This window comes from Mus musculus, chromosome 19 (assembly GCF_000001635.26).
Source record: "Mus musculus strain C57BL/6J chromosome 19, GRCm38.p6 C57BL/6J".
NCBI classification, from domain to species: Eukaryota; Metazoa; Chordata; class Mammalia; order Rodentia; family Muridae; genus Mus; species Mus musculus.
The window spans coordinates 42,982,269-43,002,724 of NC_000085.6; the positions used below are offsets into that span (position 1 = coordinate 42,982,269).

At 38.5% G+C, this 20,456-nt stretch overlaps 1 protein-coding gene across 5 annotated transcripts in view; it reads right to left on the minus strand.

Annotated features, from left to right (window-relative positions):
- Hpse2 (heparanase 2) overlaps positions 1-20,456 on the minus strand; it is a 601,936-nt gene that overhangs the window by 195,728 nt on the left and 385,752 nt on the right. For all 5 annotated transcript variants that reach the window (XM_006527214.4, XM_011247295.1, NM_001081257.2 and 2 more), the window contains one exon: positions 8,842-9,013. In XM_006527214.4, coding sequence (XP_006527277.1) covers positions 8,842-9,013 — 172 coding nt within the window. The remainder of the gene's footprint in view (positions 1-8,841; positions 9,014-20,456) is intronic.

Sequence of the window (20,456 nt, forward strand, 5' to 3'; positions counted from 1 at the left end):
TCTAACTATATGGCTTCAAAATTATAATTCATGTATAGTATTTTTCATATCATATAAACTTAGAGACATTTGTTTTATAGATAGATGCTATTCTTTTCAATAAGCATTGAAATAAGCATATGGTATCTACTATATTTCTAGGTTTTAAGGATATAAAGCAGCAAAATCTAGATTATAGTTCATGGTCTATTGTAGGAGAAAATATGCAGACAAGCCCATGATCATTAATTTGGTAAATGCTAGAGCAGGAAAGTAAAATGCCATGCAAGGTCAGAGGAGATGACCACAATCTGACCTAGATATGTGCGGGATGGGGGTAATGAGAAAAATAACATGGCCTTCCAAACAACTACACACAACAAAAGGACACACAATAAAACTGTATGCCATTTTCCAAAACGTGTACTACTTTGGCACACTTGCCGACAGTTTGTATAATGGAGCCAGCTGTTTGCTAGATTGGAAGTTAGGAAGGTAGAGACATGAAGGCCAGGAGTCAGTGTATCTAAAAAACCTAAGACTTCAAGCAAAACTGAATTGACTAGGTGCCACACTTAAAAATGATGCAGAAATCTACATGGTGAAACTATTAGAGTCTGAGAACAGCTACAGAAAGGTTTTAAAAAGAAAAATGACAAGGTCTAAAATAAACATAAGTGAAGATGGATGTGAATGATGCTAAGAAGTTCACTGGCAACCTGGAAAAGTTGAGTCTAAAAAGCCTTCACTTCAAAACTCAGGTGTCTATGTCATATGCACTTGTGTCTGGGTCTTCAATTTGATTCCATTGATCAACATGTCTTTTTCATTCCACCTTTATTTATATTACTATAACCTTGTAGTGCCACTTGAAACATGGCTGGTGAAGGCTCAAGCAACTCTTTTATTATAAAGTATTGCTTTAGCAATCTTGGGTTTTTGTGTTTTAATATGAAGTTTAATATTTTAATATTTTGTAATATACAATGATTTTATCAATATTATTATTCAACTTCTGTGAAAAATTGTGTTGGAATTTTGATTCACATTGAGACTTCAGATTGCTTTTGGTGATTTCACAATATTTATCCTACCAACTCTAAACACGAGAGATCTTTGTATTTTCTGGTATCTTCTTCAGTTTCTTTCTTTAATGTCTTCAAGCTTTTATTATAAAGATTTTTCATTTGCTTGGTTAGAATTATCCTAAGACAAGTTTTGTGGCTGTTGTAAAAGGGACTGTTTCCCTGGTTTCTTTCTCAGTTTGTCATTTGAGTATAGAAAGGCTACCGATTTTTGTATGCTGATTTTGTACTTTGTTACTTTGTTGAAAGAGTGTTTATCAGCTGTTGGAGTTTCCTGGTGGAGTCTGTAGAGTATTAGACATATATCTCTACCTCTAATCTATCTACCTATCTATCATACCATCTAAAAATAAAGATATTTTTATTTAATCATTTCCAAATATATATCCCCTCCATCACCTACAGTTGTCTTATTGTTCTAGTTAAGACTTCCAGAACTCTATTAAATAGATATGGAGAGAGTAAGCATCCTTGTCTTGTTCCTGATTTTAGTGAAAATGCTTTGAGTTTCCCTCCATTTAGAACGATATTAGCCATGGGCTTTCTGAAGATTGCTTTTACTATGTTGAGGCATTTTCCTTGCATCCCCATTCCTCACTAGACTTTTATCATGTAGGGATGTTGGCCTTTGTCCAAGACATAATAAGATGATCTAATAAGATGATCTTTTCTTCTCTCCATTCTGTATATTGTGTACTACATTTATTTATGTACGTTGAACCATCTCTGAGACTCTGAAATTAAGCCAACTTGGCCATGGAGAATAATCTTCTTTATTTATTCTTGAATTCAGTTTTCAAGTACTTGAGAATTTTTACATCTATGTTCATAAGGGATATTGGTCTTTGATTTTCTTTTTGTTGATAGGCTTTTGTGTGGTTTTGGTATCATGCTAATATTGGCACTGTAAAAAGAGTTAGGGAATATTTCTCCAGTTTCTATTTGTGGAATAATTTGAAGAGTATTGGCATTACTTCTTCTTTAAGATCTGGAAGTAGAATTATTATTGAATACATCTGGCCATGAGTTTATTTTGGTTGGAAGACTTTACCTCTATTTCTCTAGGGATTATGAGTCTGTTTAAATTGTTTATTGTTAACTTTGGCAGAACAAACATATCAAGAAATCTATTTCTCTTATGCTTCCCATATTTTAAAGTATGTCCTTTTGATTTTGAATTATCTTGGTATCTGTTGGTCTTAGTTAGAGTTTTATTGCTGTGAAGAGACATCAAGACCAAGGAAACTGTTATAAAGAACAACATTTAATTGGGGCTGGCTTAGAGCTTTAGAGGTTCAGTCCATTATCATCGGAGCATGAAGCATGGCAGTGTGCAGGCAGACACAATGCTGAAGAAGGAGTGGAGAGTCCTACATCTTGATCCAACCATAGCCAGAAGGAGACTGCCTCTTCTGCACTGGGTGGAGCTTGAGCAAAGGATCTCAAAGCCCATCCCAACAGTGACATACCTCCTCCAACAAGACCACACCTATTCCAACAAGAACACATCTCCTAACAGTGTCACTTCCCATGGGCCAAGCATATTCAAACCACTACACTGTTGTAATGTCTTTCTTTTCATCTTTAATTTTATTAATTTGGATCGTCTCTCTGTGTCTTTTGGTAAATTTGACTAAAGGTTTTTAATCTTGTTGATTTTCTCAAAGAATCAACTCTTAATTTTATCGAGTGTGGTACTGTTTGTTTGTTCCTATCTCATTGATTTCAGTCTTATGATTATTTCTTTTTATCTACTTTTTTGGGGTATTAGTTATTTTGTGATACACACACACACAATAGCCTTGAATGCAGACAAAATGGTCATTGCATTATTAATCAAATTTGGGATAAGGGAACTAAAGGCAGGGCTAGGGATATTCTGCATTGGTAAAGTACTTCCCGTGCAAGCTTGAGGTCCTAGGTTTGGATTGCAGCATGTACATAATATCTGGGCACTATGGCACATATCTGAAACACTAGCGCTGTGTATAAGGAGCAGAGACAGGCAGATTCTAGGGTTTCCCAGGCCAGTCAGTCCAGGAGAATTGGTAGCCACAATTTTCATTGAGACCCTGTCTCAACATAAAAAAACAAATCCCAAAACAAGCAAGCAACCAAACAAACCCAACCAAGGAGGAGAGCACAAAAAGAGGAAACCAGATGTTGGCCTCTGGCTTGCACAAGCTCATTCACAGTTGGGCACAGCCGATCCTCCCAGCACCTCCCCCATACATGAACATAAGTAGAGAAAAAAAGAAATAAGAAACAAAACAATGAAAGTTGGAGAATATTCAGCTGTTCTTGAAGTTAACAAAATCAAATATAAACAAGCATGCAACATGATCCTGCATTAATTTAAACAAAGTCAACTAATAATACTGCCAATGCTCACTGTTGTTGATATTTGGAAATGATATAGTAATACACTACTCCCTTTCACCTAGTGAAATCATTCTGAAGAGAAATTTGGCAGCAAATATAAACTCATAAAAATTAATATACATTTTTTTACCCAGCAATTCAACTTTTGGATACAGCCCAAGGATATGATTCAAAAGAAAAATTTAAAAATCTATTTGTATAAAGATATTTATAGTTGCGCTACGTTACAAGCAAAACCTGGAACCTGGCCAAATATCCAATACAGGGAGAATGCTTAGGTAGACTTGGTACATTAATGCAGTGGAGTATTTTATTTCTTACTAAGAATGACAATTATGTGAATTATGCAGAAATAAAGGCCATATGAAGCAATGGATAAAAATGTAGTGCTCAAAACGATGGCTCTACCATGACCACATCTATGTAACAGTGTGCCTGTGCAGCCAAGGGAGTTGGGAAGAGCTAGAAGCTGCTAATTTTACATCAGAGCTCACCATTCTGCTCTGATGGTTAGGTTTCTGGATGTTTCTATTTTACTTTTATTTCACTTTTTATTTCATACATATTTATTAAAAAGTAAAACCTCATTTGGCACATAAAAGAAAACATAAATGTTCATTAGTATCTTTCCTTGCCCTAAAAGACTTCTGCCCTTTTTGTTTAGATTTTATGTTTACAAAAGGAGGAAGTATAATCTGCCCTTTGCCACTACAAGCCCCCAGACACATGCTTTGACAGATTTCCTGTTGCTGTGACAAATGCCTGAGAGAAATAGATTAAAGGAAGAAAGGCTTATTTGGGCTCATAGTTTCAGTCCATGGTTGGCTGATGTCATTGCTTATATCCTGGTATAACACAGAATACTGCAGTGGCTGGGAAGCAGAGAAAGAGAAAAGGGCCAGGGCAAGCTCTATCTCCTAACAGCAGCCACCTCCATCATCCCATGACCTAATTTCTCTAGCTAGACCTCACCTCGTCATGGCTTTAGCACTTCCTAAGACAGAGCTACTATCTGGGAAGCAAGCCTTTCATACACAAGCACGCGAGGGGCCATTTCATATTCAGATGATAGACATGCTCTTCTCTTTACCACTGCGTTGCTTCTCACCTCATCAACACACTAACTTACATGCACTCGTGTCTGCATCGTGAATACAAACCCAGCACCTTTTTTTTAATTTATTTTTTTAATTAGGTATTTTCTTCATTTACATTTCCAATGCTATCCCAAAAGTCCCTCAGACCCTCCCCCCCTCCCCTACCCACCTACTCCCACTTCTTGGCCCTGGCGTTGCCCCGTACTGAGGCATATAAAGTTTGCAAGACCAAGGGGCCTCTATTCCCACTGATGGCCGACTAGGCCATCTTCTGATACATATGCAGCTAGAGACACGAGCTTTGGGGGTACTGGTTAGTTCATATTGTTGTTCCACCTATAGGGTTGCAGACCCCTTTAGCTCCTTGGGTACTTTCTCTAGCTCCTCCACTGGGGATCCTGTGTTCCATCTAATAGCTGACTGTGAGCATCCACTTCTGCGTTTGCCAGGCCCCGGCATAGCCTCACAAGAGACAGCTGTATCAGTGTCCTTTCAGCAAGATCTTGCTAGTGTATGCAATGGTGTCAGCGTTTGGAGGCTGATTATGGGATGGATCCCCGGGTATGGCAGTCTCTAGATGGTCCATCCTTTCGTCTCAGCTCTAAACTTTGTCTCTGTAACTCCTTCCATGGGTGTTCTGTTCCCAATTCTAAGAAGGGGCAACATGTCCATACTTTGGTCTTAGTTCTTCTTGAGTTTCATGTGTTTTGCAAATTGTATCTTGTATCTTGGGTATTCTAAGTTTCTGGGCTAATATCCACTTATCAGTGAGGACATATCATGTGAGTTCTTTTGTAATTGGGTTACCTCACTTAGGATGATGCCCTCCAGGTCCATCCATTTGTCTAGGAATTTCATAAATTCATTCTTTTTAATAGCTGAGTAATACTCCATTGTGTAAATGTACCACATTTTCTGTATCCATTCCTCTGTTGAGGTGCATCTGGGTTCTTTCCAGCTTCTGGCTATTATAAATAAGGCTGCTATGTACATAGTGGAGCATGTGTCCTTCTTACCGGTTGGAACATCTTCTGGATATATGCCCAGGAGAGGTATTTCAGGATCCTCCGGTAGTACTATGTCCATTTTTCTGAGAAACCACCAGACTGATTTCCAGAGTGGTTGTACAAGCTTGCAATCCCAACAATGGAGGAGTCAAACCCAGCATCTTAATTACATTAACTGGTAGCAGATTTTCCTCATAAACATGGCTCTTTAAACCTCTCAATGCAGAAAAATATTTGCTTCTTATCTTTTATTACAATGGGAGAATTGTTCTCTACAGGACAATCATTTTGGTTTTCATTTCTTCTAGCTTTAAAAGATGTCTTAATTTGGCTATATCCTCCTTCTCTTTTCTCTGGGTATATCTTAACCTACAAACCTAGTTTTACCCTATTTTGCATTAAAGGAAGGAAAGAGTCATCTTGCTTGATGGCACACTCCCTTCAGCTGACTTTGATTTTCTTGGCAGTAAAGGCTGTTCTAAGTATCTTACCCCCATCACTGCCTACCATCTCTTACTCTCCACCATGCAAACCCTGCAGGCCTCCTTGAGCTCTCACGCTCCTGAACTCTCTCAAGGTCATAAACATCTATATGCTGCTAAACCCAGAAGATGCTTTTCTGTCATCCCATTAAGCTGGCTGCCTCTCTTTATTGCAAGTCTATTTTCTTCATGTGACGTCTTCTTTCTGCCATTACCAGTTTTCTTATCCTTTAGATACACAGGTTCCCCAGGCTATTGCCTAAACTCTCTGTCTTTTCTTTCTGTATGCTACCTTATCTCTTCTATTACTATGGATTTAAATCTCATTTTTGTGCTAAAATCTTCCCAAATGAATATCTCTAGCATCCCAAAGGAATAAATATCTCTAGCAGCTCAAATGAATAAATATCTCTAGCAGCTAGCAGAGAACCTGATCTTGTTACATCTATTAAATGATACTTTTGACATCTATATTTCGTTTCAGAGGACAGAAATAAAAGTTGCTGTTTTATTCTCAGGACTAGTCAGAAGCATTCCGGTATTCTCTTTTCAGAAATGACACCGTCCACATAACCACTATCTGTACCACATCCTGTATGCATTCCCATCAAACTACCACATTTTACAGGGTTTACTGCCAACAGCCACCACTGACTTCAGGCCCCTATTGTTTCCCCGCTGTATCACTGCAGCGATCTTCTCATTTCTCATGGAGTGTTGTGTTTTCGTTCTAATCTATTTCCCAGAGTACACAAACATCCTTTTCATATAATAAACTATTTTCTTCTCCAGATTAAAACATCCTCTGTCATTCTGCATGCAATTAGAAAGAACAAAAAGTCCTTCCTTATGCTTGCAGGGCCTGATAGAGCACACCTCTTCCTTCCTACTCTGACACTGCAGCCAGCCTAGCCAGTCTTCATCTTCTGGGTTTTGTACATGTTTTTTCATTCTAAAACTATATAAACAAAAGTAAAGACGATACTGTTTACTTCTCGTGTTGTGGCGTCAACACATCATTCCTTGTATCACACTTTTAAAGGGAATGTTTCCATGATTTCTCTAATTCAATTAAGCCACAGCCCTTACGATCATTAATATAACCATGTTGTACTTCTTCATATTGTCCTGCTGTTATGCTTCTGATTAATGTGTGTCTCTCCTAACTTAGCGAATGCCCAATGAGGGCAAAGAATGTATCTGTTTTGTTTATTATTATTATTATTATTATTATTATTATTATTATTATTATTATTATTATTTCCTACCATATTACTCAGAGCTTAGTTGCTGCTGAAGAAATATCTTTAGAATAAATAAATGATTGATACAATCCCATGAAATTGTGTGTTATATGGGAGCACATTAATCAAATCATTAAGGAAAAAGAATACTTTAAGATAATAACGATATATACTTAAAGGATAGAGTGATTAGGTTTCCTTAATGATCCGTGAAATATGACTAAGTGCACTATGAGGGGTCTTTATAGACTACATATAACATATACATATAACAGGAAAAATGAGGTCCCACTCCTCACACGCACATGCACAGAGCAATGTCAACGTTCAGTGCGCATCTGCAGAAGGAAGCCCCTAGTGATGAGCAGGGAGTAAGGCCATGACATTTTCAACAGAAAGGAAGCAAATTGCTGCTGAGCAAGGAAAGACGAAAGGGGAAGAAGAGCAGGTTAAGAGAGGTAGTTTACATAAAAATTCAGTGACATATAGAGAAAAATGGCCAATATTAAACTCTGCCTTGCTGGTGCTGTTACCATATAAATCCCTGAGCCTTCCCCAGATATTCAGGAAAGTCTGCTATGTTCACAAGCTCAAACGAAGATGAAGCAATCAGAAAAGAAAAGAGTCCCATGATCCATCAAGATACACAGCCATTCAGGATACACCATTTTTCTTTCTTTTCATCTCTGTTTATGCTTGCATGACATTTATCTAATGCTTGGTCCACCCATACTTCATTGGAAACGTTCTCATTCAAACTGAACTGTAGGGATGGCTATTCCTATCTGGCCTCTGAGTAAATGTGACACATGACATGGGAATCTCCCAACCTCATTGTTCTTATTCTTGCTTTAGTTAAATTTTGACGTTGAGCCTTGATTTAACACACACACACACACATACACACACACACACACACACACACACACACACACACACACACACACACAAAGCCTTCCTCACTCTACTGTGGCTCTCTTTAATTCTAATTATTTTATTTATTGGCAAAAGTGACTTCCAACCCTGTGTAGCTAGACCAAATCTGTAAGCATATATCCATTACTCAGCTTGAGGCTGGCCTGCTGCCAAAGCTGAGTTAGAGAACATCTAACATGCTTTGCATCAATGCACAAAAGATGTTTGTTAGATCAGTCAAAATTAAGCAAATGATAATAATTCTGCAGAATGTCTGCTACTGAAGCAGTAGTTCAGTTCTCCTTTAATTTGTAAATACTTAGAATGTTTTTTAACCTTTTCAAAATATAAAACGATTCAATAAAATCCTATACGAAATGATACTTTTACAAATAGTGCATCCTGATCAAGTAACCCAGAGTCTAAGATATGCCTCCCTTCCTCCCAACTCTAGAAGCCCTTGATGAGTTCTATTGTTTGATAAAGAATTTCTGTTTAGGAGAAAACTGCAATGAGAAAGCCTTTCCTTTCTTCTTTTAAAAAAATGTTTTTTGAAAATACTTTTTTTCTTAATCCTGAATAAACACAAATATGTCACTCCATTATATCTCACGAGCAATGGTGTAAGACAGCTAAGTCATCTGGCCTACCCATCTAGGAGAGCAATGACGTTCTTCCTGGGCCGTCCGATGTTGGGGCCGTACAGGCTGGCTCTGGAGTAAACCCGGATGGGTTGGAGCAGGCTCTTCAGCTGGATGTAATCCTTTCCCAACTGGCTACCATTTACTGCCCGGCCATGGATGCTCCGATAGTTATTTGGCTCTAGATTAAAAACAGACATATAAGTTAGAATGGAGAAGAGCAAGGTTCTGCCAGCCCTTTTCTTACTAGCATGAATAAAATAACAAAAGGAGGATATAAGTTATCTTAAGGAACACAGAAACAGTCATGTTAGTAATGCCAACTTGCTGAACCATTCATTTCCAAACCTATCTTCATAAAACATCACCTAATTCACAAACAAGACCATACTTATTTTCATATGACACTTTGTAATGAATAGTACACTTTGCAGAATACAGTCTCCCAACAACTGCTGTGTTTGTAACACAAAGGAAAAGGACCTTCAGATCCACAGACACAGGAAAAAATGCTATGTGGTGATAAACACAAAGCCCAGAGAGAGGCTACTATGCTAAGGAATTCTGGAAACCCCCAGAAGCTAAGAGAGGAATGGAATAGATCTTCCTTCAGAGCTTCCAGCAGAAACCAACCACACTGATGTTTTGATTTCAGATTTCTGGCTTCATAAACAGTAAGAGAAACTTTTTTCTTTTATTTTAAGCCATAGTAATTTGTTATTGCAAAGCTTAGGAAACTAATACAAAGGGTAACAAGGGTTACCTTCATAAATATGATTATTGCACAGGAAATTAGGAGAAATATCCTTGATGTCCACTGGTAACAATGTATCTGAGAGAAATAATTTTGAGCAAAACTGCTTTGCTTAGGTTTATACTGGAAGGATATGAAAAGCCCTGGTATAAAAAGCAACAGCTCTTTAGAGTTAGAGGAAGTCCACTAGAGACCCCCGAAGCCATTATCTCAGACAGTTTGAAGCTTCAACTAGTAGGGACAGGACATAGATTACTAGGCTCACATGAAATTTCAAGAGAAATATGGGGAAATAAGACAGCCACAGTGAAAATTAATAGTCTCTCTTACACACCCTTTAATCCTGGAGGTTGCATATATTTAGAAGTAACTTTGGAGACCTTTAGTTATCTATATACTCGCCCATGAGTAGAACCCTAGTGTTCTCATAGGGAAGACACAAGGAGGCATGTTACTACCTAAGTATTTACCGTGTACCCTCCATCAGCATATCTACTGGCCTGGCTTTAATGTCAATTTAAGGAGCACAACCTCGTCAATTATTGGGTTATCATTAAGTTACACCAATGCGAAGGAAACCCCAAGGTAACTGACCTTAAAAATATCTCTGAAGGATTAATTTAAAGCTACCTACTATGTGTGGGTGCTTTGTTGCATATGTGTGGGTGCTTTGTTGCATATGCGTGGGTGCTCTGTTGCATGCATGTCTGTGTACTACGTGCACACACTGCCCTCAGAGGCCAGAGGAGGGGGTCAGACCCCCTTGGAAGTGAGCTGCACATGGTTATGAGCCACTCTGTGGGTGCTAGGAGTTGAACTTGGGTCCTCTGGAAGAACAGACAGTACATTTAACTACTGAGCCGTCTCTCCAGCTTCTAAAGGATTGAGTATTTTAACTGGAGATGTCAGTGACTACTTGATGTAAGAGTGATAGACTAGAGTAACTAAAAAGCCAAACAAAAAGAAACAAACTCAGCCTCTGGGATGGACACTAAGAATTCTGTGCTACTCTAACATCACACCTAAAATGCACCCCTTTCAACAAGAAAATCATGAGCTATGAAAGGAAAATTGAAAAGTGCTACCATATTCAAGGCAGGAAAAGAGCAGTCACTATAAACCACCCCTTTGACGCCTTAAACGTTAGATTAATCGGCACCTAAGAACTTCAAAATTATAAATATGTTAAGAGAGCTAAAAAGAATAAAAGAATTAATGGTGTGTTACTGACTTATTGAATAAGGAAATAAAAAACATAAGACATCATATGGGAACTCTGAAATGATTCATCCCATGGAGGAAAACAAGAAGACTATAACTGAGCTTTATCATCAATGTTAGAGGGAGAAGAGAGAGTGATGGCATGCTCAAAGGTCTACGAGTCACTACACTGTGTTAATTTAGAGTTTAGTACTGCTTGAAATGGACGGTGACAAGTCAACGCATCACAAGGTTTATGGACCTCATGTATATATGTATAATCAAAAAGTTATTGATAATAATAAAGAGGTTAATTTTAGAGGCTCTGTGATTAAGAGCACTGGCTATCTGCTCTTGCAGAGAGAGGACTTGAATTTGGTCCCCAATACCCACATGGCAGCTGAAATCGATCTTTAACAGCTGCAGGAGATCTCAGACCTTCTTCTGGCCTCTATGCACATATATACGCCAGTAAATACTCACACACATAAAATAAATACATCTTTTTAAAAAAGATAACTTTAATGCTTTAATACACAAAAGATTTACCAATTATTAAAAATAAAAGCAAATTACACACTAAAGAGATACATGGTTATTTCATTTTCATAAAGAATTAAACTTTGTGGGCTGGAGAGATGGCTCAGAGGTTAAGAGCACTGGCCGCTCTTTAAGAGGATCAGGGTTCAATCCCAGAACCACAGGGTTGTTAACTCCAGCCCCAGGACACGCGGTACTCTCTCTCCAGCTCTATGGGCATAATGTTTACATAGTATACTGCCGCACATGCTAATAGAGCACCCACACACATCAGCATATATACAGACAAACAAATAAACAAACATTAACCCTTGGATGCACATTTGATCCTGAAGAGTAAAAGTATCTTCAATATTTTTAGAATTTATTGATACTTTGGTTATAATCATCAATATTAGAACACTTCTTTGTATAAATGAAAATACAAAATCTCAGAAGTATGTTTCAGGCCATTTCAGAAAATTATTGAAAATTCTGTCCTAATCCCAAGTCAAAATTAACTTAATACTTTTTAACATTAAGACACAAGTCAGCAACTCAAATACCAGTTTTTAACACAATCCAACCTGGAGACAATACTTATTTGATACTTCCTATCTGAGGAACGATGTCACAAAAATATTGGAAGTCTTTGTTTTCCATAATTATTATATCAACATTTCATGTAAGAGCTGAAAACTTTGCATCTCGGAGGAAATTTACAATATACACGATCCTCACCTGAGTTGAGGTGTGACAGGCAGCGTTCAGGTTGCCAGGCAGAAAGGCAAGTACGGCCCAAAGCACGCGCAGCATATGGTCAGAACCAAGTCACGTGACACAACACAGGCTAGTGCCACCAGAAACACCCTGGATTTCACACATTTGATTTTTGCAATGTTGGTTTTAAATTGTCAATTTGAGACTATCTAGAATCACCCTAGGCCTGTGGGCATGTTTGTTAGGGGTTGTCTTGATAATGTTAATTGATGTGGGACAATCCAACCCACCGTGGTAGCAGCACTTCTAGGGTTTCAGTCCTGGTCTATGTCAGTGTGGAGAAAGTGAGAAGGGTGGTAGCCTTCACTCATTCTCTCTGTTCTCAACTAAGGATAGCTCATTCATGTCCCTGCTTGACTTCCCTGAAATAATGAGTTATAAGTCTAAAATGTCCCCTTAAAGTGTCTGTTGTCAAAGTATATTGTGGTAAGATTGGGATAATTTTGAATTAATTTTTAGTCATTGCACATCCAGAAACTTTTCCATTGGTAAATTTTTCTCAACCCCACATTCAGTTACACAACCCCACTTCAGGTCATGATACACAATTCAAGAAGCTGGGTAGAAGATTCAATTAACACTAGACGTCAATTTGGCCTATTTGATTGACAAAACACTCCACCTATCAGTAGCAGGATATACTTTGTTTTCCAGGGCCTACAAAAACCTTATAAGTTTTATTTATTTATTTATTTATTTATTTATTTATTTATTTAGGTTTTTTCGAGTCAGGGTTTCTCTGTATAGTCCTGGCTGTCCTGGAACTTACTTTGTAGACCAGGTTGGCTTCGAACTCAGAAATTCACCTGCCTCTGCCTCCCAAGTGCTGGGATTAAAGGCATGTGCCACATAATTTAAATAATACAATGTATACTTCCTGATCAACAGGATTATACTTTAATTAAATAGTTGAAATGTGAAAATCCACAAATATTAAGGAACTATAAAAATGAAAAGTGCATAGGCCAATGAAGAGATGACAGTAAATAAAAGATATTTAGAAAAGAGTAAAATTAAAACATAAAAGAATACAGCATAAGCAATGCTTAGGGGAAATTTTTAGCTGGAGACTCCTATATTAGAACTGAAAATGATCTTAAATCCATAGCCTAAAATTCTGCTTAAGAAATGAAAAAAGTTCTGGGTTCCATCTCATGGAATGAGGTCCACTGCTAATGCGGCCTTCAAGAACAAGGCAGTCCTGGGCCCAGGGGAAGCCTTCTGCTGTGAATACAGTATACACAGTGAACATATTACTCTGTTAAAGGAACAGAGCAGTTAACTGACTCCTGGTGACATACTGCAATGCCCATGGATCAGTGCCTCACTCAGCCCATCAGAGGAGCTTCTCCTTGCAGCAGATGGGACTTAACACAGACCCACAACTGCACAATGCAGAAGGTGGGAGACCTGTTAGCATTCCATCTACATGACACCCATCATCACGAGACTCGGGGATCTACAGGAAGAGGAGGCAAAAGGGCCAGATGCAGTGATGACTCCAAGGAAGGGGTGCCTTCCAGACACAGCAGAAGTGATGCATAGGTGAACTCACAGGGACTGGGGCAGCATGCACAGCCTGCATAAGGTCAAGCCAGAGAGAGTCCCAGCACTGAAAGTAGGAAGGGGATGCGAGATGCTATCAATAACCATAGCACTCTCAGCAACTGAAATCTGCTGGCAAAGGGAAACATATTTTTTCCAATGGAGTGTCACTGAGTACATCAACCACACTTCAGGGCAAGCCCCATGACCAGGAGTTAGCTGTTGCCTTACACGGAACACACTCCAGGTTTTGGTTTGGTTTGGGTTGTTGGTTTCTCTTTAGTCTGGCTTTTTCTCCCTTTATTTGTTTGTTGTATTTGTGTTTGTGGAGTTTTGGAGAGAAAGAGGAAACAGAAAATGAATTTGAATGGTTAGCAATGATCTGGGAGGAGCAGAAGGAAAATAAAAAAAAAAAAAGCTCAAAAATTTTATAAAATTGTAGAAAAAGAGAAATGAAGAAGGGACCGGGAAGATGCCCAAGTGAATAAGAACACTTAGCAATCAAGAAGACGAGTTTAAATCCTTACCATCTATGTAATAAGTCACGGCTGAGCATGCATGTAAACTGTGCATGCTTATAAACTATGCATGCCTGTGCCCAGTATCACAGAGTGAAGGCAAATGGATCTGAGACATTGCTCGTCACCAAGTCTAGCAGAAGTAAAAGGCTCTGGTTCAGTGAGTACCTTGCCTGGAGGAAGTAGGAAGGACAAAAATAGAGGATGACACCTAATGAACTATGCTCTAATTCTTCCACTGACATATACACACATGAAATCTCACCAACATGACTGCCTAAACATGAGCTAAACAAGGACATGTCAAAGTAGACAGGAGAGCCAGGAGGCTTTAACCCTAAACAAAAGGAGAACAGGCACTAAGTGCTGCCGAGGGGAGAAACAGTCTTCTCCAGGGAAGAGCACAGCCGTTGGTTTCACAGTACCAAATGGTCAGCCCTGAAGACTTACATAAAGTGACGTTATATAGACCAAGAAGGTTGTGTTTAGTAATGTGTATGCATATAAATATACATATAGGCATGTAACATAATTAATCAAAAAGAGGCCATGAATATGAAAGATAGCAAAAAGAGGTATATATGGGAGGGCTTGGAGGAAGGGGAGGGGCAAACAGTGCCACTCTATCATATTCTCTAAAAACAAAAGGAGGGATTAAAATCGAAAAATCAATGCATGAAAAGGTTGACTCACACTCCTTTAGTAGACCGACTAAGGAAGAAAACAAAAAATGTCATTGAATAATGGAATTAGTAATGGATACCATAAAGGAAGTCAAATCGTTAAACTGGCAAAAAAAAAATACTAAAAATAACTTTAGGAAAATAGTTTAGACAATGAGTTGATTAAAAAATACAAGAAAGACATACAGTATTAAAGCTGACTTAGCTTAGTCTGGTAGCTCAGGCCTGTAACCCTAGCATTTAGAAGATTGAGGAAGGAGAATTTTGAGTTCAAGGCTAGCTGAGATATATAGCAAACTTGAGGCTAGCCCATTACAGAGAGACTCTGATTGACAAAATAAATGAAGTACCAGACTCAGAGAAAGTAGAAATTCTAAATAGACATATAAAAAGAAAAGACATATTGAACTGGAAACTAAAACAAAGCCCAACCTCTTCTCAAAGAAGCCTAGACTCATTAAGCATCGAAAGAAATACCAATTCTTCACACGTATTTCAGAAAACGGAGGAAGGGAGCATGCTTCATAATCCATTTGGAGCCAGTGTTTCTGTTACCAACAGTAACAGAGACATTAAGAGCAAACTACAGATGAATATTGCTCATAAACATCGATGCAGGGATTCTTCACAAAATATATACAAATCAATTTCAATGGTATATATACAAAAAAGCCAAACACTGACCAAGTGGGCCTCATGTCAGGAATGCAAGGTTGATTTAATAGCCATCCAACAAATATAAACTACTGTTTTGATAGATTAGACAATACAAGTACAACATCAATATGTGCAAACACAAGACAGCATCTGACAAATGATAGATCCTCCCAACAAACTCTGACAAGAAACTTCCTTAGCATAATAAGGGCTGCATGAGAAAAACTTACAGCTAACACACTGACTGGTGATGCTGGTTGACTTTTCGACAGTGGCTAGTGATGATAAACATGCTTTCCTGTGCTTCTGGCCATTTGTATGTCTTCTTTCAGATGTGCTTCTGTAATTTCTTGGTTGACAATATTCTTTCAACTATTTCTAGTGTTGTTGTTAACACGCAGTGAAACTGCCACTGAAAGTTACACCATCTTCCTAAGGTGCTTGTTTCCATCATGATTCAAAACCTACTGTTTTAGTGTTTGTCAGTTTTGTATTTTAAAACAATTTTAGTGTAATAGAGAGCTGCTCTACAGTACAGAGACCTGAACAATTAGTGTTCCTTGCTATAGGGATACACATATGGCACACAGGAGTACACACATACAAACACATACTCAATTTCTCATACTATAGATGTCTTCCCTAGGTTTGGTATATTGTTTTTTTTTTTTTTTTTTTTTTTTTTTTTAGTGACAAAGCCAAGCAAGCTGTTTCTGTTTATTTGTTTTCTTTTGTTTGTTTCTTTTTTTTTTTTTTTTTTTTTTTTTTCTAATTTTTTTTTCCATTTTTTATTAGGTATTTAGCTCATTTACATTTCCAATGCTATACCAAAAGTCCCCCTTACCCACCCACCCCCACTCCCCTACCCACCCACTCCCCCCCTTTGGCCCTGGCGTTCCCCTGTACCGGGGCACACAAAGTCTGCGTGTCCAATGGGCCTCTCTTTCCAGTGATGGCCGACTAGGCCATCTTTTGATACATATGCAGCTAGAGTCAAGAGCTCAGGGGTACTGGTTAGTTCATAATGTTGTTCCACCTATAGGGTTGAAGATCCCTTTAGCTCCTTGGATACTTTCTCTAGCTCCTCCATTGGGAGCCCTGTGATCCATCCATTAGCTGACTGTGAGCATCCACTTCTGTGTTTGCTAGGCCCCGGCATAGTCTCACAAGCAACAGCTACATCTGGGTCCTTTCGATAAAATCTTGCTAGTATATGCAATGGTGTCAGCGTTTGGATGCTGATTATGGGGTGGATCCCTGGATATGGCAGTCTCTACATGGTCCATCCTTTCATCTCAGCTCCAAACTTTGTTTCTGTAACTCCTTCCATGGGTGTTTTGTTCCCACTTCTAAGGAGGGGCATAGTGTCCGCACTTCAGTCTTCATTTTTCTTGAGTTTCATGTGTTTAGGAAATTGTATCTTATATCGTGGGTATCCTAGGTTTTGGGCTAGTATCCACTTATCAGTGAGTACATATTGTGTGAGTTCCTTTGTGATTGTGTTACCTCACTCAGGATGATGCTCTCCAGGTCCATCCATTTGGCTAGGAATTTCATAAATTCATTCTTTTTAATAGCTGAGTAGTACTCCATTGTGTAGATGTACCACATTTTCTGTATCCATTCCTCTGTTGAGGGGCATCTGGGTTCTTTCCAGTTTCTGGCTATTATAAATAAGGCTGCTATGAACATAGTGGAGCATGTGTCCTTCTTACCAGTTGGGGCTTCTTCTGGATATATGCCTAGGAGAGGTATTGCTGGATCCTCCGGTAGTACTATGTCCAATTTTCTGAGGAACCGCCAGACTGATTTCCAGAGTGGTTGTACAAGCCTGCAATCCCACCAACAATGGAGGAGTGTTCCTCTTTCTCCACATCCTCGCCAGCATCTGCTGTCACCTGAATTTTTGATCTTAGCCATTCTCACTGGTGTGAGGTGGAATCTCAGGGTTGTTTTGATTTGCATTTCCCTGATGATTAAGGATGTTGAACATTTTTTCAGGTGCTTCTCTGCCATTCGGTATTCCTCAGGTGAGAATTCTTTGTTCAGTTCTGAGCCCCATTTTTTAAGGGGGTTATTTGATTTTCTGAGGTCCACCTTCTTGAGTTCTTTATATATGTTGGATATTAGTCCCCTATCTGATTTAGGATAGGTAAAGATCCTTTCCCAGTCTGTTGGTGGTCTTTTTGTCTTATAGACAGTGTCTTTTGCCTTGCAGAAACTTTGGAGTTTCATTAGGTCCCATTTGTCAATTCTCGATCTTACAGCACAAGCCATTGCTGTTCTGTTCAGGAATTTTTCCCCTGTGCCCATATCTTCAAGGCTTTTCCCCACTTTCTCCTCTATAAGTTTCAGTGTCTCTGGTTTTATGTGAAGTTCCTTGATCCACTTAGATTTGACCTTAGTACAAGGAGATAAGTATGGATCGATTCGCATTCTTCTACATGATAACAACCAGTTGTGCCAGCACCAATTGTTGAAAATGCTGTCTTTCTTCCACTGGATGGTTTTGGCTCCCTTGTCGAAGATCAAGTGACCATAGGTGTGTGGGTTCATTTCTGGGTCTTCAATTCTATTCCATTGGTCCACTTGTCTGTCTCTATACCAGTACCATGCAGTTTTTATCACAATTGCTCTGTAGTAAAGCTTTAGGTCAGGCATGGTGATTCCACCAGAGGTTCTTTTATCCTTGAGAAGAGTTTTTGCTATCCTCGGTTTTTTGTTATTCCAGATGAATTTGCAAATTGCTCCTTCTAATTCGTTGAAGAATTGAGTTGGAATTTTAATGGGGATTGCATTGAATCTGTAGATTGCTTTTGGCAAGATAGCCATTTTTACAATGTTGGTCCTGCCAATCCATGAGCATGGGAGATCTTTCCATCTTCTGAGATCTTCTTTAATTTCTTTCTTCAGGGACTTGAAGTTTTTATCATACAGATCTTTCACTTCCTTCGTTAGAGTCACGCCGAGATATTTTATATTATTTGTGGCTATTGAGAAGGGTGTTGTTTCCCTAATTTCTTTCTCAGCCTGTTTATTCTTTGTGTAGAGAAAGGCCATTGACTTGTTTGAGTTAATTTTATATCCAGCTACTTCACCGAAGCTGTTTATCAGGTTTAGGAGTTCTCTGTTGGAATTTTTAGGGTCACTTATATATACTATCATATCATCTGCAAAAAGTGATATTTTGACTTCCTCTTTTCCAATTTGTATCCCCTTGATCTCCTTTTGTTGTCGAATTGCTCTGGCTAATACTTCAAGTACTATGTTGAAAAGGTAGGGAGAAAGTGGGCAGCCTTGTCTAGTCCCTGATTTTAGTGGGATTGCTTCCAGCTTCTCTCCATTTACTTTGATGTTGGCTACTGGTTTGCTGTAGATTGCTTTTATCATGTTTAGGTATTGGCCTTGAATTCCTGATCTTTCCAGAACTTTTATCATGAATGGGTGTTGGATCTTGTCAAATGCTTTTTCTGCATCTAACGAGATGATCATGTGGTTTTTGTCTTTGAGTTTGTTTATATAATGGATTACATTGATGGATTTTCGTATATTAAACCATCCCTGCATCCCTGGAATAAAACCTACTTGGTCAGGATGGATGATTGCTTTAATGTGTTCTTGGATTCGGTTAGCGAGAATTTTATTAAGGATTTTTGCATCGATGTTCATAAGAGAAATTGGTCTGAAGTTCTCTATCTTTGTTGGATCTTTCTGTGGTTTAGGTATCAGAGTAATAGTGGCTTCATAAAATGAGTTGGGTAGAATACCTTCTACTTCTATCTTGTGAAAAAGTTTGTGCAGAACTGGAGTTAGATCTTCTTTGAAGGTCTGATAGAACTCTGCACTAAACCCGTCTGGTCCTGGGCTTTTTTTGGCTGGGAGACTATTAATAACTGCTTCTATTTCTTTAGGGGATATGGGACTGTTTAGAAGGTCAACTTGATCCTGATTCAACTTTGGTACCTGGTATCTGTCCAGAAATTTGTCCATTTCGTCCAGGTTTTCCAGTTTTGTTGAGTATAGCCTTTTGTAGAAGGATCTGATGGTGTTTTGGATTTCTTCAGGATCTGTTGTTATGTCTCCCTTTTCATTTCTGATTTTGTTAATTAGGATTTTGTCCCTGTGCCCTTTAGTGAGTCTAGCTAAGGGTTTATCTATCTTGTTGATTTTCTCAAAGAACCAACTCCTCGTTTGGTTAATTCTTTGAATAGTTCTTCTTGTTTCCACTTGGTTGATTTCACCCCTGAGTTTGATTATTTCCTGCCGTCTACTCCTCTTGGGTGAATTTGCTTCCTTTTTTTCTAGAGCTTTTAGATGTGTTGTCAAGCTGCTAGTATGTGCTCTCTCCCGTTTTTTCTTGAAGGCACTCATAGCTATGAGTTTCCCTCTTAGAAATGCTTTCATTGTGTCCCAAAGGTTTGGGTACGTTGTGGCTTCATTTTCATTAAACTCTAAAAAGTCTTTAATTTCTTTCTTTATTCCTTCCTTGACCAAGGTATCATTGAGAAGAGTGTTGTTCAGTTTCCATGTGAATGTTGGCTTTCTGTTATTTATTTTGTTATTGAAGATCAGCCTTAGTGCATGGTGATCTGATAGGATACATGGGACAATTTCAATATTTTTGAATCTGTTGAGGCCTGATTTGTGACCTATTATGTGGTCAATTTTGGAGAAGGTACCATGAGGTGCTGAGAAGAAGGTATATCCTTTTGTTTTAGGGTAAAATGTTCTGTAGATATCTGTCAGATCCATTTGTTTCATCACTTCTGTTAGTTTCAGTGTGTCCCTGTTTAGTTTCTGTTTCCATGATCTGTCCATTGGTGAAAGTGGTGTGTTGAAGTCTCCCACTATTATTGTGTGAGGCGCAATGTGTGCTTTGAGCTTTACTAAAGTTTCTTTAGTGAATGTGGCTGCTCTTGTATTTGGAGCATAGATATTCAGAATTGAGAGTTCCTCTTGGAGGATTTT